At 46.3% G+C, this 24,266-nt stretch overlaps 1 protein-coding gene across 5 annotated transcripts in view; it reads left to right on the top strand.

Annotated features, from left to right (window-relative positions):
* The first annotated feature begins 1,096 nt into the window (after positions 1–1,096).
* Positions 1,097–24,266, top strand: part of CCDC85A (coiled-coil domain containing 85A) — a 195,638-nt gene continuing 172,468 nt past the window's right edge. For all 5 annotated transcript variants that reach the window (XM_021701236.1, XM_021701235.1, XM_021701234.1 and 2 more), the window contains exons 1-2: positions 1,097–1,357; positions 8,218–9,175. In XM_021701236.1, the coding sequence (XP_021556911.1) occupies positions 1,097–1,357; positions 8,218–9,175 (1,219 nt within the window). The remainder of the gene's footprint in view (positions 1,358–8,217; positions 9,176–24,266) is intronic.

The following is a 24,266-nucleotide window of genomic DNA, read 5'->3' as shown; positions in this document are numbered from 1 at the left end:
ATCTATCTATCTATCTATCTATCTATCTATCTATCTATCTATCTATCATCTTCCCTGACCTCCAATCCCTGCAAATACCAAGTGTCTCTCATTTTGGTCGCCCGTTGTTTCCCCCGCAAGGTGACAAGCCTGGCGCGCAGGGGGCGGAGGAGGGAGCTCCTTCCGCCACATGGTGGCGCGCGCGAGCCTGCGAGAGCCCGGGCCGCACAGCTTCTCACGCTTCTCCCGCATCCCGCCCCACCCGCGCCCGGGCGCTGGAGGAGCCGCGCCCCCGGCCTTCCCCGGCGGGATAGCGGGGAGCGCGCCTCGGGAGGCCGGGAGGCGATCTAGCGGCAGTTGCGTCCGGTCCGCGCGGGAGGTGCGGCCGGCTGCGGACGGCCCCGGCTGCAGGCTCCACCTCCTGCCGGTCCAGCCTTTACCCCTCCATCCTCCACCCCTCCTCGGCTCGGCTCGGCTCGGCTCTGCAAATCGCAGGCTTCCCCGAGCAGCTTAGGAGCGGCGGCGGGCGCAGCGAAGGCGGCGGGAGGAGCGCAGCCGGCGGGCCGCGCCAAGCCCTCGGGCAGCAGCGGCGGCGTCGCTCGAGCAACCCCGGAGGCGCCGCGAAGCCCGGCGCGCCCTAGCTCGCTAGGAGCGCAGTGAGGCCGGGGCTGCAGCTGGGCGAGGGGGAGGAAAGTGCGCGCGTGTGTGCGTGTGTGCGAGAGTGTGGGGGGCGACGGTCTCGAATCCGAGCTGAGGAGAGGGCAGGGGAACCGGGGCGCGGCCCCCGGGCGCCCCCGCCGCTCCCCGAGGTTTTCCCGCGGCGGCGCCCGCTCCCCGGCGCCCCTCACCATGGACGTGCGCCGAGTTGGGACGCGCCTCGGCAGCAGCGCGCGGGTAACTGCCCGGCCCTGGGGGTGCGCGGGCGCGCGCGCGGGGATGGCGAGGTAGGATGGCCGCCCAGCGCGACCCCTGCCGCCCCAACCCAGCGGCCGCCGGGCGGTGCAGCTGACTCGCCGGAGCGCACAGGGGTGTGGGCGGAGGCGGCCCCGCCGCGCCCGCGCCTTCGGGAGTCGCTTTGCCTCTTCCACCCACTCGCACCTGCCACCGCGCGGATACCATGTCGAAGGCGGCCGGAGGTACGGCGGCGGCGGCGGAAAGTTGTCCCTCAGCCTCTGCCGGCCCGCCCGCCGCCGCCGCCGCGGAGGACCTGTCCAAAGTGTCGGACGAGGAGCTGCTGCAGTGGAGCAAGGAGGAGCTGATCCGCAGCCTGCGGCGCGCCGAGGCCGAGAAGGTGAGCGCGATGCTGGACCACAGCAACCTCATCCGCGAGGTGAACCGCCGCCTGCAGCTGCACCTCGGCGAGATCCGCGGGCTCAAGGTGAGCGCGGGGTCAGGCGGGGAGCGGGGCGCTCCGGGGAGGTGGGGCAGGGCAAACTTTCCCTCCCTCCGGCAACAGGTGATCCTCCCCTTTCTCCCGGTCAGCACCCCCTGCTCCCCATCCCCAGCCCTTTGGAAACTTTTCCGAACTTTGGAAGTGATTGGTCTCCTCTTCCCTGCCTGGGGCGAGCCAGTGTGGAGCTCTCACTCGGGATATTCTGTGGCCGCAGGAGAGGGCGCCGAGGATGCTGAAAAGTAGGGAGGGAGGTGATGGGCATGCAGAACCTTTATTTTCCTAGGAAGCCTGGAAAATCGGTGGTTTGGGGAGCCGGGTCACAGGCAGGGGAAAGGGTCATCGAGGGAGCGAGTCCAGAGGATCTTCATCCTTGGGGATCGTGGATACGGGTGCTGTGGAGCCACGACTTCTCCGGCGGATGAGGAAAGGGCACCAATGCTGGGGAGAAGGGTTGGCGGGGTGCCCAGGGAGAAGTCGCCAGCTTCACCTTCGCAGCTGGTGTATGTCACCCAGTGCAGAGGAGCTTAAGCTCTGCCTTCACATTTTCTACCTGCTCCTGCGCTTTCCTCTCCAGTTTAGATGGCGTCATCTGGGGTTCCTTGACCCCCTTTCCCCTTCACCCCCAATTTGATTATAATTTCATCTAGCATTGAGGCGCTGGAGGGTATTTGAAAGGCACCACCCCAAGTGTCAGCCAATGATGCTTTGCTTTATGAACCAGCCTTCTCTCTTTGCTATTAGAAAAAAAAAAAAAATTAAAAAGAAAGAAAAGAAGAAAGCCCAAGCCCCATCAACTTCTTTTCTCCTTGGAGAGCTCTGAGTGTGACAGCCGAGTGCCTGCTAGCGGGGCTGTAGGAGACGGGCCGGGATCCGCCCTGCCAGCGCGCTCAGCACCGCAAACTTCCTCTCCTCGCTGCTTGTGCTGGTGCCTGCTGGTATTCCTTCCTCTCATTGTTCTGCTTTTGTTTATAGGAAGCCAGACACACACGAAAACACTGCAGGGACCTCAGGGAGCAAATTCCTGCAGGCACATGCTGTTCTTGTCCCCTTCCACTACCACCCCACTTCTCAGGCTGTAGACACTTTCTTAATTGCCTCAGCCTCCAGCTCTGGGATTCTGGGGCAAAGAGATGCTCACCTGGGTGCTGGGTCCAGTGCAGGTGGAGATGGCCTTCCCCGGGGCCCCAACTCACTTGTCATCTACTTCCTAGAGTGGGTGCAGTTAGAAAGATCCCAGTCAAAAAAATCCCAAGTCTTCCACTCTCCTTTGGTTTAATTCATTACTAGTGGAGTATTTATTAAGTACCAGACTCTTGGGGAATTAGAGACAGGCTAGTGTAGTGAGATCATCTCAGAGGTGGGTTCGCATCTAGAATCCTCATTCGCTAAGGAGGGTGAGCTTGGGTAATTAATTTATCAGAACCTCATTTTACTCATCAATAAAATGCAAATGATAATAACCATCTCCTAGGGGGTTGCAACAAGATATTAGGATCATGTAGGAGAAGCTTTAATGCTGGACTTGATTACAAAACAATGGTAGATATTGCCATCAGGAGAAGGCGTGTAAATGTATAAGCATGCACCTCCAGGATTGGGTTTCTTAGGCAAAGCTGGATAAAGGTATAGTTCATAACCCTCCAATTTAATCTTCTTCCATGGTTTGAACTATAATGTAACTTGGAAGAGTTTTTAATTAAGTAATTAATCAATTTCCTAAGGATTTTAATAGTATGGAGCATCGACATAATAGTTCAGAAATACTTGAAGGTTCTCTTGGGTTGTGTGGATTGTGTGTGTGTGTGTGTGTGTGTGTGTGTGTTGAGGGGAGCTATGTGTGAGTGGTGGGGGAGCCTGGTCTTCTTTCTAGTAGCTTCATTTAGAGAAATACCTATTAGGTCAGCTAAGGGCAGTTTCACCCCAAGTAGGAGAATCTCCTGGGGGTCTAGATTCATGACCTGGCTTAAAAAGACTTTCCTGTCTACCTCCTTATCAAGTTCAGAAAGGTGGGGCTGGATACTTTCTGATGCAGCCTCTTCTCCTTTTTGTCATCCCTGGCCAGTTACAGCATCGTAGCCTCCAAGGCCTCTGGCCCACCCCTGAGGGGTTGTGGCGAAGCCCTGCTGAGCGGCCAGTCTTCCCCCTCCTGTCCGTCATCTTAGCCAGAACATCCCTGGACGCCCTCGTGATCCATTAATGTGGTTGACTGAGTAAATGATATGTGCACTTACTTAGTTTGCCTTAACTAGAAGGAGGATTTGGGGTTTTGTTTTCGGCTCTGATGGTTTGGGACTCCCAGTTGAGGACTGTACATTTAGGGTAATGAAGGCCACAGCGCTTCTCTTGGTTTATGTTCCTTTCTGTGATCTGCTTTTGAAATGGCAAGAAATCTTTTCAAGGCTACGAGGTGATACTGCAGCTATAGAGATGGGGGATGGGAGTGCTAGGTCTTTCCGTGGAGGCGTCTGTGCCTGGGTCCCAGCACAGGCTGACTTGTCTGTGTTTAAACATTTCAGAGGTGGAGCAGTGTGGGACAGTGGAGAGAGAAAGGATGTGGAGTCTGACAATTTGGGCAGCGTGGGCAAGCTGGTAACCTCTCTGAGCCTCAGTGTTCTCATCTGCTAAATGGCGCTGCTAATTCTGTAAGAGGTTTGATGAAGATGAAATGATCCATAGATGGGGTTAAATAGCTCTCTCAATGTCACACAGATATACAATGTTTAAAATAGGCTGGCTTTCTTTTCTTTCAGCTCGTTGACATTCTCTGGCTAGAATGTGTGATCCTGCAAGGGTGCAGAAAGGGGATTCTGGTTCTGCTGTTATAAGGAGTTGGATTCTGAGAACCATGTCTGTGCACTGCTGAGCATATAGCAATGCTCAGGTTGTTCCGACCTGGGATTTCAGGGGACAAGGGGCAGATTTGGGGGAACAGGATCTGTAGATTTGTTATGCATCGCATTAATGTTCCTCTCTGTTCCCCAACACACCAATCCCCCTCCCTGCAGTGAAGAAAAATTACAAATTAGAACAATTCTTTAACCACAGATAGAGTACTTGAGAATCTTATGTATGAAAATTTGAGGGGTATGCTATGAGGTGGATTGAATCTTTTAAAAGTCCACTTTAGACAGATGGATAACATCTGGTGGCCAGTGGCAATGTTAAAAGGATAGTTTGTGTTTTGAAAAAGAAAGCCCAAATCTTAATGTAGCAGATTGGAAGAAGCTGCTTTATAAAGTGATTATCCAATCGGTTGCTTAGCTGTTCCACAGACGGGAAAGGAAATCGCTCAGAATTGTATCCCCAAGAATATTATTTACTCTTGGAAGAAGGCGTGGTGATAAAGAAAGCTAAGTAGGCTGTTACCCCTTCTACCCCAACTGGAATTCTGGGCAGTATATTGTTCACTCCATTCAGAAAGGCATTAACCCCACGAAGCCCCGAGGTAGCACTGCTCCTATTTATTTCCCAGTTCTGGAGAAATCAGGAATAGCTGTGGGATAGTCAAAAGGAAGTGTTTTCAGACGGAAGTTCATTTAGATGGAGAAGAATATGACTTGAACTTTCTATGAAATGCCAGGATTAAACTAAATGCAGAATAATTTTTGAAGCTTAGAAAGATTAATTTTTTTTAGTATTATTTTCTCAGAGTCCCCACAGCTTCTGATTTCCCTTAAAGCATCAATGTCAACAGACTCCAACCTTGCAGGGGTTTACTGAGACAATAATACAAAATCCTTCCTCGGTAGCTAGAGCTGTATCCTGTTTTGGCCACGGCCCTAGGGCTTTAAAGCACTGGTCAGTCCATAAACACGTGTTACGTACCGTAGGCAAGGCGCCATGCTGGGCGTGTCAGCTTGTCAGCTATGCAAAGGATGACTCTAGACTTGAGTCTGCCCCCCAGAAGCTAAGATACCTACACTGGAAAAGAAAAAAAAAAAATGATGCCCAATGAGTGCTCCAGCTAGTGTATCTCAGAGGCATTAAGCGGTGAGTGGGAAAGTTACTTCATTCATTCATTTGCGGTTGTCGCCGCCACAGGCCAGAAGCTGTTCTAGCGCTAGGCGAGACTTCTCAGAGGCATCTCTCCTCTTAGGTAAGTTCATATAGGGAAGAGGACAGGATTTTCTAATTGGGAAGCTAGATACAATCAGGCTTCATGATTAGCTGACAAAGAGGGAGCTAAAGGTGGAAAGGCAGGAGAAAGCCTTCCTGGCTTGGCCAAAGGATTTATTCATCTTCCTGGTAAAGGGGAGAGGATGGGGTTGATGCAGGAGAGACAGAACATTCAGGGGGTGATTTTGAAGATCAGTCTGGCCACGGAGAGCTTGACTTGGGTGGGTGAGGAAAGATAGAGGATGGGGCGGACCAAGGCAGGGACCCAGGTGGGAGGAGTTTGGAAATGGCCAGGCCTGAGGTCTGAAAGTGATAATGAGAAGGAAGAGGTGGGCATCAGAAACAAGGAAACAGAATAGTCGGGATGCCAAGAGTTAGCATTGGAGTTAAAACCACGCTGCACAAGATCCGCTTCTTCCTCAGGATGACTCCCATCTTAGGCCTCAAGACTGTCAGGGGAAGCAAGCTGTGGTTGGCAGATGTCTTATAGTTTATTTTCTCACCAGTATCAGGCAAAGTGTTAGAATAAATCTGAGTAAACGGGGATCAAGTCTCGTCTGAGTGCCTCTAGTTCTGGGTTGGATGACCGAATCCCAAGATGAGGTTTTCTGGCTTTGGAAAGCAGGGGAAATCTTCGGTAGCAATCCCGTGACCGCCCCTGGTTCATCGCCACCAAACCAAGGTGCTTCAAGAAACGGTCCCTTCACTCTATGTGTGACTGGAGGATAAAGGGGGAACCTCACAATGCGTTTTCAAAGTTCCTTGGTTCAGGTGTCTACAGTGGGGGTGCTGTGTTCTGGACACACAGAGGTGGACAGAATAGATGGGGCCTCCATGCTCAGGACCAGTCTGGTGAGTTCTCATAGCCACATTCAACCATATGTGATTGTAATGAGTGCCACAGAGGGGAAATAAAAGGGGTAATGGTGGAGTGTATAAGGCAACTTCCTTTAGATAGGGGCTACTGGTCAGGGACGGCTTCTGGGGAAGTGACTTATAAAGTGAGGCCTTTAGGTTGTATAGAAGTTGAAGGGAATGCATTCCAAGTGAAAGAGGGAAAGGGCTTCTTCCTTGGGCCCTGAAATCAGGCCAGTGGTGGTGGGGCTCAGTTGGGGGTCAGGGGATAGGTCCCACCTTCTCCACTGCTACCATCTGTGCAAGCTGCTATCCTCTCCCTCTACCTGGACTAGCTGGTGGCCTCCTCGCTGGTCTCTCCTGGCTTCCACCTTACCTCGTCTCCCTTTCTTCTATCCACCACCCCCCTCCTCTGGTCTGTTTTCTACACAGAACAATGGTGATTCTTTATAAAATGAACCTATTGTCACTCCTCTATCCTCAGCTCACCAACAATCCAGAGTCCTTCCCGTGGCTGCCAAGGCGCAGCATTACCCAGCCCCGACACCCACCCTCTTGGGTCTCATCTCTCCCACCTCCTCTCCCAGCTCTGCACTCGGTGCTCACTGTGCTTCAGGCGCACTGGCCTCGCTGTGACATCAGTCATATTCGTCTCAGGGCAAGTACTTGCCCTGCTGTCTGCCTGGGATCCTCTTCCCTCAGATGTTTGCTCCTTCATTTCACCCGGGTCTTTGCTCAAACGTTTTCCTTCTCAGTGAGGTACCTTCTCTTAAAAAAGAGTATTTTTTAGCCTACTCTAGTTTTCTTCCCAGCACTTTTCACGACGTGGCATTGTGCTCTTTACTTACCTTTTGCCAGTTTTTCCCGCCAGAATGAAAGCCGTAGGATGTGAAGGTGTTTGCTGTGTCCACTGATACATCCCTAGCACCTGGACTGGTACCTGGCACATAATAGATGCTTACTAAATACTTGTGAATGAGTGAGTGGACCACCACTCATGTGGGAGAAATAGGCCAGGTTAAGAGGCTTGGGGGTCTTGGGAGACTTGAAGGATTTTGCACTTTATCCTAAGGGCAGTGAGGTGCTGCCACGCATGGGAATGGGTTCCGAAGAACTGTTTAGTTCAGAAGTGAAGGGTGAGGGAGAAGGAGACGCCAGGCATAAGCACAGGCCCTCAGGGAGAGCAGCAGGATGGGTGGAGGCAGAATTTGCTGAGAGGGGCAGTTTGAGGAGGGGGCTTTGAAAATCCCACAAGAGCTTGGCATTGCTCAAGTTTTCATGTGGGATGCCTGGGAGATGCGCTGGGGGTTCAGCCAGTAGGGCTTAGATGCGCGGGTCAGAAATGCGGCTAGAGGGCAATTGTGCTGGTCCCCTGTGGGAACCGGGCTGTTAGTCCCGTGTCAAGGGCCGAACACCGGGCAGTGCTTATGTTTGTGCTGATGGAAGGCGTGTTGCCTCAGAGCTTTTAAGCATTTCTCAGGTCCCAAGCAGCCATTTTCTTCCCGGAAGGTGGGGCAGGGGATCCTTGGATTTTTAGTGGTTTCTTGTGAACTAACTGGCTGCTCCCTAGATACTGGCCGGATGGCCTTGGGCAAGTAAAGCTTTGTGAGGTCCAGCCCCCGCCCCCCCCCAAGAACCATGAAAATCATTATCCTCCAAGTGTTTTGTGAAAATTCGATGAGATCATACAAGTAAGCACTGGGCAGGGAGCATAACCAATACCCATTATTGTTATTTTTATGACAATCCTCAGCTTCCTCTCAGCTTCTCCCCTCCTCCCCTAATATCACAGAGAATTCACCAAGTCCCGCCTCCCCCCCAGGAGGTCTGAGCCTGAGGATCCCTTGAATGGTTGTCTCTCTCTCTCTTTTCAGGATATCAACCAGAAACTCCAGGAGGACAACCAGGAGCTGAGGGACCTCTGCTGTTTCCTGGATGATGACCGGCAGAAAGGCAAGAGGGTGTCCCGCGAGTGGCAGAGACTGGGCCGCTACACGGCTGGGGTGATGCACAAGGAAGTGGCCTTATACCTGCAGAAGCTGAAGGAGCTGGAGGTGAAGCAGGAGGAGGTGGTGAAGGAGAACATGGAGCTCAAGGAGCTCTGTGTGCTGCTCGACGAGGAGAAGGGCGCAGGCTGCGCGGGGAGCCGCTGCTCCATCGACAGCCAGGCCAGCCTGTGCCAGCTCGCCGCCTCCACGGCGCCCTACGTGCGGGATGTGGGCGACGGCAGCAGCACCTCCAGCACGGGCAGCACCGACAGCCCCGACCACCACAAGCACCACGCGAGCAGTGGCAGCCCCGAGCACCTGCAGAAGCCCCGGGCGGAGGGCAGCCCGGAGCACGCCAAGCACCGGAGCACCAGCCCCGAGCATCTACAGAAACCCAGAGCCTCCGGGACCCCGGATCACCCAAAAGCACTCAAAGGACCCAGCCCCGAGCACCACAAACCCTTGTGCAAGGGCAGCCCCGAGCAGCAAAGGCACCCGCACCCCGGGAGCAGCCCCGAGACGCTGCCCAAGCACGTGCTGAGCGGGAGCCCGGAACACTTGCAGAAGCACAGGCCCGGGAGCAGCCCTGAACACGCCAGGCACAGCGGAGGGAGCCCCGAGCATCTCCAGAAACACGCCCTCGGTGGGAGCCTGGAGCATCTACCCAGAGCCAGGGGCACCAGCCCTGAGCACCTCAAACAACATTTTGGGGGGAGCCCCGATCACAAACATGTGGGCGGAGGAGGCGGAGGCAGCGGCGGAGGCAGCCGGGAGGGTACCCTCCGAAGGCAGGCGCCCGAGGACGTGTCACCCCATCACCGGAGTGTCTACAGTGGCATGAACGGTGGGTCAGTACGTGCTGGGGAGCCGTTTTGGCTGGGGCGACTCGCTAGAGAGTTCTGAACCGTGGAGGGCTTCCCAGCCACCCGAGGAAGTGCAGGCGCTGCCGGATGGGGGGCGGGGTGGGTTGGGGAGAGGAGCAACCGTGTGCTTCCGAGGCTCCGTGTGTTTCTTCCCCTGGATTTGTCTTAGTTTGTACGGTTCTCAGTCAAGTAAGCCTGGCGAAGACAGGGGATAAGCAGTTAGGGGAAGGAGAGGAAGAAGAATTCCGCGGGACTCTGAGTGGTCAGGGTGAGATGTGTGGGGATTGAAGATAAAAAGAGAACCAAGCTAAGGATTTCCAGTCTTGAACTTGAGTATTTTCCTAGTTGTGTGCGGTGTCCTATTGGGGTTCTTAGCCAACGGCTGACCAAAAAAAGGTTTTTGAATCCAGTTAACAGCTTATGTGCATAAAGAAATGAATATTTATTATGAAAAACGGTAACATTGGAAAAGAAATATGGTGTCCCTTCACAGGCTCGATGCCGTGTTCCCTGAATGCCTGTAGATACACCTTACTTTACCTCGGGGATTTTGTCCTCAGTCGGGGGACTTCCCTTTGTGGGAGAAACACATCAAATGATTTCCTTCCATACTCTCAAAACCCACCACCCTCTCCCAGACTCCCTTAAACATACTTTGAATAGCATGCTTTTTTTACACTGTGAGACAGCCTCCCCGGTTGTTTAAATGTTCCTTTTGAAAATGTACAGATGTATTTGGACTCTCCTTTGGTTTCCGAAGGGTAATATCCACTGCATTTGCTGAGATCGCTCTAAACCAGACCCTAAACCTTTCGGAAGGGGTTGAATTTCCTGCATCTTGGTCCTAAAACCACTTGAACTCCAGAGAGGGGAAAAAAAAAATCATTTCTTAAAACAAACAAACAAAACCCCCTCCCAACCCCTTCATGTTACTTACAGTTGAGTTAGAACTAAAACGTTTGGTTTTATAAACTGTGGGGTTTTTCATCCAACATACCTGAGCTTTTCCGCTTTATTTGAAAGCTGCCACAGAGTCTGTGTGCAGTTAAGCTCTGAGCAGTGGTGGAGGCGGCCAGTGTGAGCAGTGAGTGACATGAAGGGGTAAATTTTCAGTATTGTACCTGGGGATTTTTACCTGTTGGATCCCATTTCATCCTAATCCTTTTCTCCTAGTGCTGAAAATTGACTCCTGAAGCTTGGCTTCTAACGCATCCTGTGCTCTTTTATGTGCAGACGAAATTGGAAAGGGTGGGGAAGATGCTGCTCCTTTCTGGTTTGGGCTGGGAAGTGGAAGGTGGGAGAAGCCAAGTCACCAGTGAGCTGAGGCCTCCCGGCTGGCTAGCTGGCTGGCTGGGGCCTTTACTAAGTTAATAGCACCCTCACTCACTCTTCCCAGGACTGGCCCAGAAGCTGCCCTGATTGCTGTGGGCGGCCTTGGCTGTGTACTTCTCACAAGAGATGAAAGTCATTTAAAAAGTCATTTTAGTTGTGTTACCACAGGTGACGTGAGCTACTAGCCACGAAGCTTGTCTTCAGGGAGTAATGGGTTAACGGGAAAGTTCAAGTTAATGACTTTTCCATTTCTCAGTTACTTTTTAATGAGCATGAGAAGTAAATATGTTTACTATTTTAGGGAAAACTTGTATCTGGAACCAAAAAAAAAAAAATTACTTAGGGGCCAGGTAGTGTACATACAAAACAATTTTTTTTCTTTCCCAAAGTGCTCTTTTAAATAAAGAACTCCTCTAGTTTAATCAAGGCATGATTTAACTCACAAGAAAAGATTTCAAATGCAATTTTTCAGCAATACCTTGCATAAAGTAAGGTATGTTTCTAGATGAGGATGACATTACATCATGACTTATTATTGCCTGGATTCAGATAGATTTCATGATCTGGCAAATGATTTTTAAAATTTAACCATTTTATTTAATTAAGAGTTTGGTGTAACATAGATGCATTATTTAGAATGACACTGTATTTAATTCTTACGTTTACATCAGGTTTTCTCATTCTTAAGTGACAAATCTTCTGGAAGTTGATATCCTCACCAAAGTATATTTGTAGTGCATTTGCATTGCATTTTTATTTCAGTAGTTGATTGGAAAATGAAGTGGCACAATGAGGTGTTTATGGATCATCAGCCTATAAATTTGGGCCTGTGTGTATCCTGCCGTTGCAAATTAATTTTTGATATGGATGGTAAGACATGACTTTTCATATTTTTAATCCCCCCACACTCCGGTTGAATCATTGGCCTAGAAACAAGTAGGAACTGGTAGCGAGCTAAATCCCAAATTGCACATTTGCTGAGTCATGTACAGAGTCATTCTGTTTGGAGTTTGTGTGAAATAATGAGTGATTTGGATGAGCACTTGCAGGGTTTTGAGTGAAGAAAAAGTAGATGAAAGCGGGTGGAAGTGTGTCTGCATTGTGGCAGAATGAAACCGAAAAGAAGCACGTATTGGGACAATATGGTCTTACTTGTAACGTTCCCTCCAAAAAGACACACATATGCGCCCTGAAGGAACATCAGTGGAAACAATTACTGTTTTAGTTGACTGTGCCTTGGACGTCTTTAAATCTTGTTACAAACTCAGTGGAGGAAACAGCTGATGAACTGGGTATCCAAGAGTTTTCTTTGGTCAAAACAGCTTAATTTCCAACTGGGTATAAGGGTGAATTGGGGGCATTTTTCCTTTCTTTAAAATAGCTAAGACTATATAGCCATGTTTAAATTAGTAGCTGATTGAAAAACAACAAAAGCCAAGACAAAACAGAAAAAAACCCTCCAACTTGAGTAATGTGCTCACGAGTGCATTTGCTTTTTTAGAAGTTATGATTGAACTGTTTTTCAATTTGCAGAGAATACCATGTGCAAAGAGGAAGTAGATTTAACATGGTTACATCTAGACGTTAAGGCATTTGTCTGTTCATTCAAGTCACTGCTGTGTACCAGATTTGTAAATTAAGTACTTGATTAGCTACTTTTATCTAGACATGCACCCAAATAGATAGCCTCCTGGAGAATGGGGGATTCGCTTCCCTGATCCCATTGAAATCTAAGGTTGGGTCAAACTTTCTTAGGAGAAAGTGTTCCCTCCCACAGTGAAACCAAGGTGTTTTGCTTCCAGATATCAGCTGGCAGATCTGTGCTTTTTAACAGGTAGCTTTTTAGCCCAGGTCACGGACGTTGTGGACTCAGGTCCTTCCAGCAATAGCTGTTTGTTGTTGACCTTCCAGGCAAAGATGACTCTGATGATCAGGAGCCCACATGAGTGGTTCACCCATTGGGCATTGTGAATCTAGTTGAAAAAGTCATAAAAGTAGTTTTATTTTAATTCTAGGGGCACATATTGCTGGTTATCAGCAACTGAGAAGGAATGATGAGAAGAAACATTACTCTGTTGTTTATCGTCCTTCTAAGAAAAATTGCTTAGCTATCCTGGTGGGTCTCGTTTACTTTATGGACTTAGAACATGTTCCAGTGACCAGTAGCTTCACGCTCTCCTTCATCATCGCGCTAGCCAGTGAGAGCACCCATGAGGAAACTCTTCATTTGTGTCACACTGGCTCCATGTAGAATTACATCTGGCCTTGTAGATGGAGTGTCAGGGTTGTGAGTGTTCACCTCCCTCCTGAATGCTTCTTAGTGCTTCCTTCCTTCTTTTGTGAGGGGATCTCCAGAGACATAGCAGGTTGTGTCTCCCCCCAGTTCTTTCTCTAGAGCAGGGCTTCTCAACAATGGCACCACTCACATTGGGATCAGATAATTCTTTGTTGTAATGGGTTGACTTATGCATTTTAAGAGGTTTAGCAGCATACTGGGCTCTCGCCACGAGCAACCCCCAATTGTGACAATGAAAGATGTCTTCAGACGTTGCCAAATGGTCCCAGGGGATAGGGAATGGGTAAAATTGCCCCTGATTCAAAACCACTGCTTCAGAGAGAGCAGTGTTTTTCAACCTGGCTGCAGATTAAAATCACCGTGGTAGCTTTGAATAATCACCAGTGCTCGGGCCCACGTGCAGATGCGTATTGAATTGGTCTGGCCCTGAGTTCGTTGCAAAAGGAGGTCCGCAGGTGATTCTAAAGATCAGACCAGGTGAAAACCATTGCCCTAGGTGAGTGCGTGTTCTATAAGATGGGTTGACGTGCGTGAAGTGGTGAGGAATGTGAGCTTCTTGGGAAGAAGAAAGTTAACATCTTTCCTTCTTTTGTTGAATTCCGAGCCTGAGAAGGACTGACCCCAGCAGGTATTGTGAAGCTTCATCCCTCATCCCCAGACCAAGGTTCTCAGATAACACCTTTGTTGTATGGGTTGAAAATTTGAGTTTTTGGTGGATGGGATTTTTAGGTTAACTTGGGGAAACTCTGGCATATGAGTAGTTCAGGGCTACTTTTTAAAGCCTTCACGTCCAGACTGACAGGGAAGCACATGAATTTCCAACCCATTTATAGCAGATGCTGATGGCGCATGTAGATCGTGTAACGCCTGCAGTGCTAATGAATATTTCCTACCAAGGATACTGTATTTCACATCGCCCAGCTCATAAGTTTTACTCTGAATTTTCAGATTTCTTCTTATTCTGTTGAGGTTATTAATGAGTGAACGAAAAGCGCTGGTAACACAAAATGATCTTATCTACGAGGGGCAAGATAACCTGTGTGTGGAAGAGCCCAGCAGGAATTCTCTGAAGCAAGGCTGTCTGTAAATTAAGTAGTGGGGCACTATAGCGTGAGTAATTGCTCTCATAAATCTTTTATTTTGCTTAGAAAAAGTCAGAATATCCTTTATGAATGAATTTTGACAATAGAAATTAAATGTCTCTTGGGAGAAAAATTTTAACAGTTACAGAATACCAGAACTGATTTAAACTGAGGATCTCAGAGTGTTGTTTTCTATTGTGTGAACTGACGTGTGGGTGGTTAAAGAAGTAGATGATGTTTTTTGATCTTTAAGCTTCAGTATGGTAATTTGGTAGCCTCATACACACTTCGATAGGACATCAGTTTAAGAAGTTCTGAAAAATAGAAGCAATTATCGTACTATACTTGTGTGAGCAAAGCATAGTGCATTTTTCATGACAGTGTTTTAATGATAGAGAAAGCTTAATATTGGAAATATAGTTTACGAAATTGCTCAATATCTAGGGCGAGCTATTATTGGAAAACCTAGATGGCTTAGAAAGGTATTTTCCAGTAGAATTTAAGGTTTTCAACTCCACTGGCAATAATAAAGCTATAAAATTTCTTTAAATCTAGGGGACTCTTTTCCTTTTTCCAAAGGAGATTATCTGTACCTATAATCTATATATGTGTGTATATATTTGTTAATAAATAAATTTGTATCTGAACAATGCCACACATTCAGTTTGATTGTTTAGTCAAACCAGTTTCAGCTGCATCTGGCATCCAGCATCCCTCCACGCGTGGAAGCCACTTGCTGCTATGAAGTCCAGAATCCCTTCCAGCTGATGGTGGTCATGTTCTTTAGACCCAATTGAAGTCAATTAAATGTTCGTATTTTTGGTTCATTGCCAGAAGATATAACAACAAAAAAAAAAATCATTGAATTAGTGATGCATTTATCTTCTTAACAGAAGTAATTTAAAACCAAGCAGGAGAAGAGTACAAAGTTACGGTGAGTATTCCGTTTGATTGGCTACCTTTTCAGAAGCGTCAAAGGAGTACAGACACAGTGATCTGTTATGAGGCTATATACATTTACTCACAGTGATGATAGATTATTCTGGAGGCAACTGTGTAGGGACCTTAGTCAATCTCCCCTGGTCAGAAAAAGAACGTGAAGATGAACTTTGCCAAAGTTTTAAAAATAATAAAGTTTTATTTGTGTAGCACCATTGGGCCAGTGTATGCTTGATGGAGTAAGTTTTCCAGACAAATTTATGACCTTAGGCTCTCAAAGTTTGCAAATTTTAGCCCCTTCTGATGCTTACAGGCCTCAGAGACTCTTATGATAGAACTGTGAGTCCTTACATCAGATGGCCCCACATGGCTGTTCTTTTCTTAGTATTTACTTTCAAATCCTAGACTTTCAGTTACTTCAAGCCCCAGCATGCCCACAGCAGTATTCCTTGCTGCCCTCAGCAGGCCTGACTTTAACTTACTTTCTTTCTCATTGCTGTTTCTAAATTCTGTTCTCTTTCTACTGGCTGGTCATACTTTGGGGAAAGTGGATAACCACTTTGATTAGAATTGGTTTTTTTTAATCAGAGTGAATGACCTTAAATTGTCCTTCTGGCAGTAAAATGCATGAGCTATGGTGCATGGTCCGTGTGTCCTGCATCAGTAAGTCCTTTGGCTTTTCAAGGCTCTTCCTGGCTTCTTTTCTGGGTCTTGACTGTACTTAAGAAAACTCTGCTATTCCTGTAATATAAGAACTCAGAAATGTTTGCTTTTTGGGGACTTAGGCACAACCAAGATTCCCTTAATACTATTTTAGTACATAACGGTTATGGGGAAAAATTGTGTCCATTTGAAAAATTATTAAATTTGATTCTAGGAAATATTAAGAATATTTTATGTTTGGAATAAAATTAAAAATATTTCATGTTGTGAAAAGAGCTGATTTTCAAGAGTCTTAGGAAATGTGAGATTCAGACCATGGGACGCTTGAGAATACAGGCATGAAATCTCAGCTCTAATTTATAAAAGTCTCTAGTCTGCAGAAGAATGAGGTTCAAGTTACTGCTGCCCCTGACATAAATGGCCTCATCTTGAGAGTGCTGCTCATGAGTTTCCAATAAAAAGAGGGGCTGCTCTTTCTGAGACAGAGCATCTTTAAGAGGAGAGAGGCAGAAGAGGTGTTAGAGAAAGTGAGAGAGAAGTAGCAGGTTGCATTATCGCCCTTATGAAGGCAATACTGGTTTGTCCTCCTTAAGATAAAAGACCATAACTGGGTTATTCACACATTGCTGGGTGGTCATTTACAGTTTTCACCCAGCAAAGAGGTATGTGGTATAGAGCTTCCGTACCTGAATCCTTAGGGAACGGTGCAGAAGGTCTTGGGCTGTGGTCTTGGATGTGGATTGAAACCAGGCGTGCATTTAATTACCAGATAAGTGAAAACTTCGATAATATTTTAGGGTTTTTTTTTTTTTTTTCCTTCAGATCCTTACGTAGGCCTTTGGTAGGCTTTTCTATAAGACAGATATGTTAGGGAGAAGGGTTGGGTTTGGGGATTTCTCAAAGACTATTTCAGTTATTTGTATTCTGTGCACGCACCTACATTGTAGTTAGTATTCTTGTGTGTGTATTCAATAGAACATTAAATGGATAGAATTTCACTATTGAATGACTTTATACCCCTTTACTTTCAGGTACGTAAAAGAAAGTGGTGAATCTTTACATTCTAAAATCTTGCAAACAAGATACTAATAGCACTACTTTTGCCTGCTGATAGTTGAGGGATAGAATGTTTTGGTTAACTTTTGGCCACAAACTCAAAGGTCTCTGATGTTTCCTCAGTGAGACGGCTTTTCTAGTCCAGTGTGTTCATTATTGCATTAAAGACTTTTTTTTTTTTTGAGAGCATGCGAGAGAGTGAGCACGAGCGGGGGGGGTGGGGGGGGCAGAGGGAGAAGCAGGTTCCCTCCATGGGAGGCTCCCATTGCAGGATCCTGGGATCATGACCTGAGCTGAAGGCAGATGGTTAACCCACTGAACCACCCAAGTGCCTCCTTCCTTCCAATTATTAAGGGGTCTTTTGGCTTTTAGAAGAAAACCCTGATCTGGACTGTATATAGCTACAGCTCCCTGAGTGCCCATAATTGCTAGTTGGCTCACAAGTGATGAGAAGCATGATTGCATGTAGGGGTGTGGTGTATGTGTGTTTTTACCAGTAGAAAAACCTAATAAGTGATGGATATTTACATGTGAATATATGCACACATATACACACATGTATGTTTTATTCCATTAAGAATGGATATCTTAATGCTGACAAATAGAAAGAAATTAGGATACTGTGGTTGTATTTAGTTCAGGAAGTCAGAATCCTAGAATTTAAATCTGTAAAGTACTCTGTTTTATCCAGTTCAACTTCCCCAGTTTCTGAAGGAGAAAATTGACTTCCAGAGAAGTTCAATGAATTCTCCAAGGCCAGCTGCCAGTTAGCAGAAGGCTAAAATCAAGCTGACTCACAGGGCACAGAACTCATTTTATAAGGAAGATCTTTAATCTTATAGATTTTGAGGCCACTTGAAGGTAGGGGTAATGTTAATAGTGAAGATTCTAAATGGAATAGAGAACCATTCTTCCTCCAGTGCAATTGGAAATTCCTGAAAACCAGAGCCCTGCAATGATAAGAATGAGACAAGGTGAACGTCCATAGACTCAGGCTTAGCAGACTTGGTGGTCTAGCGGATGAGCTCGTATCTGTTGCTTGGGAACCTCTGATGAGGCCAGATGGGGTACATGGTTCACAGCTCCATGGACAGCTCCTGAAAGACGGTCTTAGGAGTAGCCTGGTCCTAGCCTCATGCTAACACCTTACTGCCCTTTTTCCTCCCACATGGACTCTTCCCCCCACTTCAAGGCCATATTCCTTCCATTTAAATATTCTTGGGAAGATGGACTGACCTTAGTCCTGTCCTCACACATCCAGTTGCATTCACAGCCAAGATGCTGTGTGTCTGGAGGCATGTCAGCTTCTGGACTGCAAGAAACCGAAGGGAGAGAGACTAGGAGCAAGGGGATGGGCCAGATGGCAACACCAACTGCTCTCAAGGAGTTGTGTTTTTTAATAACTCAGCTTGCTGCAAACAAAACTAATTAAGCCAGTTACTTGGATTTATGCTACTATAGGCAGAAGTAGAGTACACTTACATTACACTTTTGATGGCATTTAAAAGGTCAGAATATCTGAGTTGCAGATTCCTGTTCGAAGCAGCTTGGTCTGTCGAACCACTCTTGAGAATTCAAATTAACCATGCTCATTAATTCAGCATCTCTTCTCTTTCCCTAGACAGCAAGTGCCAGTTCACCCAAACAGGATAATAAGACCCTGCAAGGCAAGTTATTAGTCTTCTATGCAGATGATGGATTAGATGCAGCTCCCAGGAAAGTGAGCTAAGCGTCAACTTAGAGTAGAGAAGAACATGAACTAGCAGACAGGGGCAGTGTGAGGGTCAAGGCCATGGAGAATTTCAAAAGGTCTGTGTGGCAGAGCATGCCCTTAACAGGCACCTGTCTTATGTTGATGGACGGGCCTTGCTCCGGGGACCAACCAGAATTGTCCTAGTCATGGAGCCATGGGGGGAACTGGCTGAACTTAGCTGCACATTTGACATGTGAGGGTATTTTGGAAGAGTACATTTAGCATTATGACCAATTAGGGGTCTAGAAATCAACATTATCCAAGTGGTTTGCCATGAATAGCTCCACCAGCATAGTGACGTTCATGAGAAACTGTTCAGCACCATTAAACTTTTCAAAATCTGCAGAAGAATAGGCTTGAAAATTGTTTATTTTTATACTGTCCCTTTAACACTTACACTGAAGACTGATACTTCAGTGCTTCTTACCCTAACACTATGTGCCACATGGTTTTCACCCTTCATCTTTTTGGCTTGACCTGGTGCATTCTCAGAACTGCCCACTTTGGGGTTGGTTGGTCTAGCACATAAATCCATCTTCGATGGAAACCTTATTCTCACTAGAGTCTATATAGCCGTGTATACAATAGGCATTCGTTTTAAAAAGAGCTAGGCTGGACAATTATACATATTCACAAATCTTATTTGGTTATTTTTATATTCATGGGTATCTATTGAATTTCACCCATATATTAAAGTAATATTAGATAACCATCCTTAAATTGGCAAATGTTGATCCTTAAATTGGCATGTGGCATTTAAACTTGATTTGAGGCTTTACAGCAGTGAAACAACTTTATAAACCTTTAGCAAAATTCTGTTTTAATTGTGAGTAGGAATGATAGGTCTCTTAAAATGTATTTAAAAGCCCTTAAAAATAAAATCTTTCATGGAGTTAAAAAATAGTGTGATGCAGTAACTTAAAAGGCATCAAGACACACGAAAAGCCACTCAACATCACTCATCAGGGCAACTGCAAATCAACACAGTGAGCTGTCACCTCACACCTGTCAGATTGGCTAGTATCAAAAAGACATAGCAAGTGTTGGCAAGGATGTGGGAGAAAAAGGAATCCTTGTGTACTGTTGGTGGGAATGTAAATTGGTGGAAAACCTATGGAAATGAGGTAAGTCAGAGTGAGAAGGACAAATATATTTCATATGTGGAATCTAAAACAAAACGAATGAATCAATAAAAACCAGAATCCAGACCTATAAATAAAACAAATGGATGGTTGCCAGAGGGAAGGGGGGATGGGCCAAATGGGTGAAAAGGAGTGAGGGATCGAGGCTTCCGGTTAGGGAACGAGTAAGACCCGGGAATAGAAGGTACAGCCGTGTATTGGAATAGTGTTGGTGAACGGCGACAGCCATGCTGGTGGGGAGCAGAGCATCATGTATGGAGAAGTTGAATCACTATGTTGTACCCCTGAAACTAATGTGAACGTTGTGTGTCAACTATCCTCAAAAGCATTAAAACAAAACTGGAAGAGTCGGTTACATAAGTACATCCCTAGAGAAAATGACCTCAAAGTTGTTCACGTGGAGTCCCCTGGATTGATGAAGTGCCCACAAATTCAATATAAATTATTTTAAAAATAAGGCGTCATGGCACAGTTACATAGCTGGTGATTTGCATATATCGAATTGACTTTGCTACTTTCTTGCTGTTGGGACATTTAGCACACCACCAACTTCTGTGAACAAAATAGTTTCTCCCTCAAGTAAGGGGCTCCCGATAGAGAACTTGTAAGTCCATAGTCCCAGAATGTTTTAAATTTTCCAGTTATAGAAGACCTAAAAATAAACTTGGAATTGCCAACCTTTTACCTTTTTTAGGTGTGGACTATGAAATAATCCTCATCTAACACTATCATCTCCTGGAAGATCATTTGGACATTTAAAACAGGAAAAAAATATATTTACTAAAGGTCATTCTTTCTCCCTAAAGAAACAGCTGGCAACATTGTATTGCTGCATCTCCCTTGAATGTTTTTTTGGAATAAGGTGTAGCCCAGAGTTCAGATTTAACAATGCAATCCCAGGTACATTTCCAGGGTCCAGTACATTTAGGAACTTTATTTTTATCCCTGCTATTGTAGGAAATCTGGTTTCACCCAGATTCTTTGATAAACCGAATTCTGAGAGTTAATGGATTTTTCACTTAGGCACAGTCCGTGTGACCTGGTGGAAGCCAGGAATCACAATCCAGGTATTACTACCAGATTCTTGCCTCCTTTCTCCCCAGGACAGGAAGAAAGATCCATCAGCCTGCGGGTCTGGCCAGCTTAGATTGGGGATTCCGCTCTCTGTTTGCTACCCCACCCATCTTCCTCCAGCGGTTGTGCTGCTGGGGCTGGGCTCCTAACTGAGAGCAGTAAGGATGGTATCCAAGAGGGCTTTGCTTAGGAGGAGACTTCGCTGTGCATGGCACAATATGAGGACTATTGAGCTAACGTGCTCTCTGCACCATTCACTGTGCCTTGTAGAGCCCTTGTCAGGGTTGTTGAAGTTCTCCTAGCAACGTCAGAACGGACCCTGTCCCCTTTGAAGTGGCCACACTGATGAGTGTGAATACCTTGTGGGTGAACAAGGAGCTGAAGAGGCTATAGTGGAGGTGACTTGGGCTTTGTACAGTTCTAAAATCTGCCTCATGTCTGGTTTCTTCTGCTCGAGCAGGTCTCCGTGGACTGCAAATGCACTGGCTGTGTATGAATCATGTGCATTCTGTTTGGACGCTTACATGGTTTCTCACGTTGCTTAGTGGAATAGTGCTCTGGAAAGTCAGAATGAGGGATTTCACTTGCTATTCTACTGCAGGCTGGGTTTTTCTCAAGTTTCTTTGCCATCTCTGCCCCAGATGGGAGAGCATGGCTATCAACTAGAGTTTCGAAGAGCATAAACCAATGACAATTCCGTGGCACCAGGCTCTTCGCGTGAGGTTATGTCCCATCTAACCAGATTCCAGTGGTCTTTTTCTGAAACCTTTGGACAGAGTGGAGACATTTTCACCTTTCTTCATTTTAATCCTATTACTTTATAGCTGGTGTTTGAATGAGTTTGGAGTAAGGCTCTTGAATGAAATTGGGAGGGTAACATTAAGTGTGGGGAAGGGCAAAATCAACAGCAATTTCATCGTAAATCATTGCCTTGACTCATCAGGCAGCTACAAGTTCTAAACAATGCCAAGGATAATAGAGATTTATTACAACAAATTAAAGGCTAATCAGAGTGTGTCCTGTGATAAACAACATAGTAAAATAAACATAAGTGACAGTAAGGGAAGGCATGAGTGGATAAAAGACTCATGAGTGTGGGTGGTAGTAGAAAACCACATTCCGTTCATGGCTCACTCACTTTGTGTATTTCTGCACTGTTCCATGTATAGATGGGGGATGATTAGGAATAATGCATGCAGGTTTGTTCAACAAATACTGTGTGTTCCCTGTAGGTGCAGCACGGTGATGGATGCTGGGTGAGGTAGAGCAGAAAAACGAGCCACAGCCCCTTCATGCTAGAAGTTCATGGTGTGACACATCCATGGGGGGATGGAAGTGACAGGGAAGGTGTATGATTAAGAACCAAATAGAATGAATTCTTGGTGCCGTGGGCCTGGGAGATGGCTCGTGGGCTGCCTTGCCAGGCTTGGCCACCTACAAAGGCATGTTGTGAGCTTGAGTCCTAGGGAGTGCCTGCATCTGGGGTAAGTGGGCATGAGGGGTGGGGGTGTCTGCGAGAGATGAAATTGAGCAAACAGTGTTGGAGAAATGATGAGGACGTGAGTAGATCTGTGCTGGTGTCATTGTTAGAATGTCGCAGATCGGGCGCCTGGGTGGCTCAGTTGGTTAAGCGACTGCCTTCGGCTCAGGTCATGATCCTGGAGTCCCGGGATCGAGTCCCGCATCAGGCTCCCTGCTCGGCGGGGAGTCTGCTTCTCCCTCTGAGCCTCCTCCCTCTCATGCTCTCTGTCTCTCATTCTCTCTCTCGCAAATAAATAAATAAAATCTTTAAAAAAAAAAATGTGGCAGATCATTTTAGAAAGTAAACAGGGGCTAGACAGAGTGTTAAATGCTGTGCGTGGGTGCTTCCTACTAGCAGGGTTCCTGTCCAAATGGGGAGAAACGTCACATGTTCTTCATTCTCTAGACGTTGTAATCAAACTAAGTGGACCTGGAAAGCTGGTTTCTTAGCATTAAAAAACAAAACCAAACTCTTGTTGGGATTTTATAACTCAGTTTAATTCTAATTTTTTTTTTATTTCCTTAAGTGTTCCTGGGCTAAGCAGTTGTACAGTGATCAGAGGTCTGTATACCCAGATTTATGCCATCATATAAACCTCTTCCATTATTTTATTTTATTTTTTCTAGCAAAGGTTGTGCTGAATTACTACTTCTTTTTAGTGGAGGAGTTTTACGGTGAGCGTTACCGGTTAAGAAAATCCATCTTCTGACTACTATCTTCTGAGTCAGTAATGAAGATGTTGTAAGATTTGGGAGAAAATATGGCCTAGTTGCCTGGAAGGCAGAAAGATAGTCCTAAGTAAAAATCAATAAACTAATTCTGTTAAAACCATAAAAAGGGAAAAAATAATCTTGAAGCCTGTTGGCCCTTTGGTTAGTCTAGATAGGAAAATTAACCTAATCTAGCCATTCTATTTCATTATCTTTGATGTTTTTCCATTTTAGTATTGTGACCTCATTTTAGCCTGTGGCATTGTATGCTAAGTCTCAGATCATTTTCAAAGCCCTAGCGGGTCTGTGGAGCCTCTTTGGGAGACCTGTTGAAGCGAGTGAGGGGGAAGAGGCAGGCTCTGCTACCCCGTTCACCCCAACCACTGGCACCTTTCAGCTGGGGCAACCCTACAGTCACCTGCTTTGTTCACACTTAGCTTTTGCTTGAACAGCTTTGACTTTACAAAATTCAAAAACTGTTGGTCCAACCCAGAGACACCAAAAGCAAACATTTTGGACACACCAGCCAGATTTCTGGACCAGTGTATAGATGGTCCCCCATAACACCATTTCCGGATTCTTCTCATCACCGAATGTGTGTACTTGGTCACATCTGTAAGGATAGGCATGGGGATTTTCTTTTTCAGAGGCAGACATTCAAATTGGCACACCTTCGAAAACTTGGACCTTTAGGTTCTTCTCCTTGGTCTCCACCACGTGTTCTTTATTTTGTGGTGCCTTCTGGGGCTGGAGAGGAAACAAAATAGAAATTCTGTAAAGGAAATGAAGCTTTTGCTAACTTCTACCTATAACTGCTGAGGTGCTGATAATTTTTAGTTTTTTTTTTTTTTTTAGAAAGTAACAGAATTTGCTGCATAAGTGTAACAGTGTTTATCCTTGAAGCCACCAAACACCTCGTTGTTTCCTGTTGCACCTTCCCTTTTCCTTTCTTTGTTATGGAACTTTCTGGGCAGAACTTCTATTTTAATAACTTAATTAGGTAAATGTGAGTTTTATTGTGACCTCAGTCAGGTTCCTTTTTGAAAAGGTTGAGTTTGAGGTTCCTTTAATTGCCTGTCTTCTGAGTTCTTATAGGAAGGTTTACTTATTTAAGAGCTAGTTTTTTTTTTTTTTTTTTTTAAGATTTTTTTGAGAGTATGTGCCTGTGTGCATGTGCACAAGCATGGTGGGGGGGGGGCAGAGAGAGAGAGAGACTCCTCAAGCAGACTCCCCTCTGAGCAGGGAGCCCGGCCACAGGGCTCGATCCCAGGACCCTGAGATCATGACCTGAGCCGAAATCAAGAGTGGGACACTTAACCGACTGAGCCACTCACATGTCCCAAGAGCTACTTTTTAATAGTATTCAAGATACTAAATTTTATTAGCTCAGAAAAAATAAAATTACTAATTTTATCTGTAAAATGGCGTTTGGTTCTGGGTGTCTCCTCTCCATTTTACACACACACACACACACACACACACACACACACACACACACACACA

Source organism: Neomonachus schauinslandi, chromosome 10 (genome assembly GCF_002201575.2).
Source record: "Neomonachus schauinslandi chromosome 10, ASM220157v2, whole genome shotgun sequence".
In the NCBI taxonomy this organism is placed as follows: domain Eukaryota; kingdom Metazoa; phylum Chordata; class Mammalia; order Carnivora; family Phocidae; genus Neomonachus; species Neomonachus schauinslandi.
This window is presented reverse-complemented; position numbering and strand designations above follow the sequence as displayed.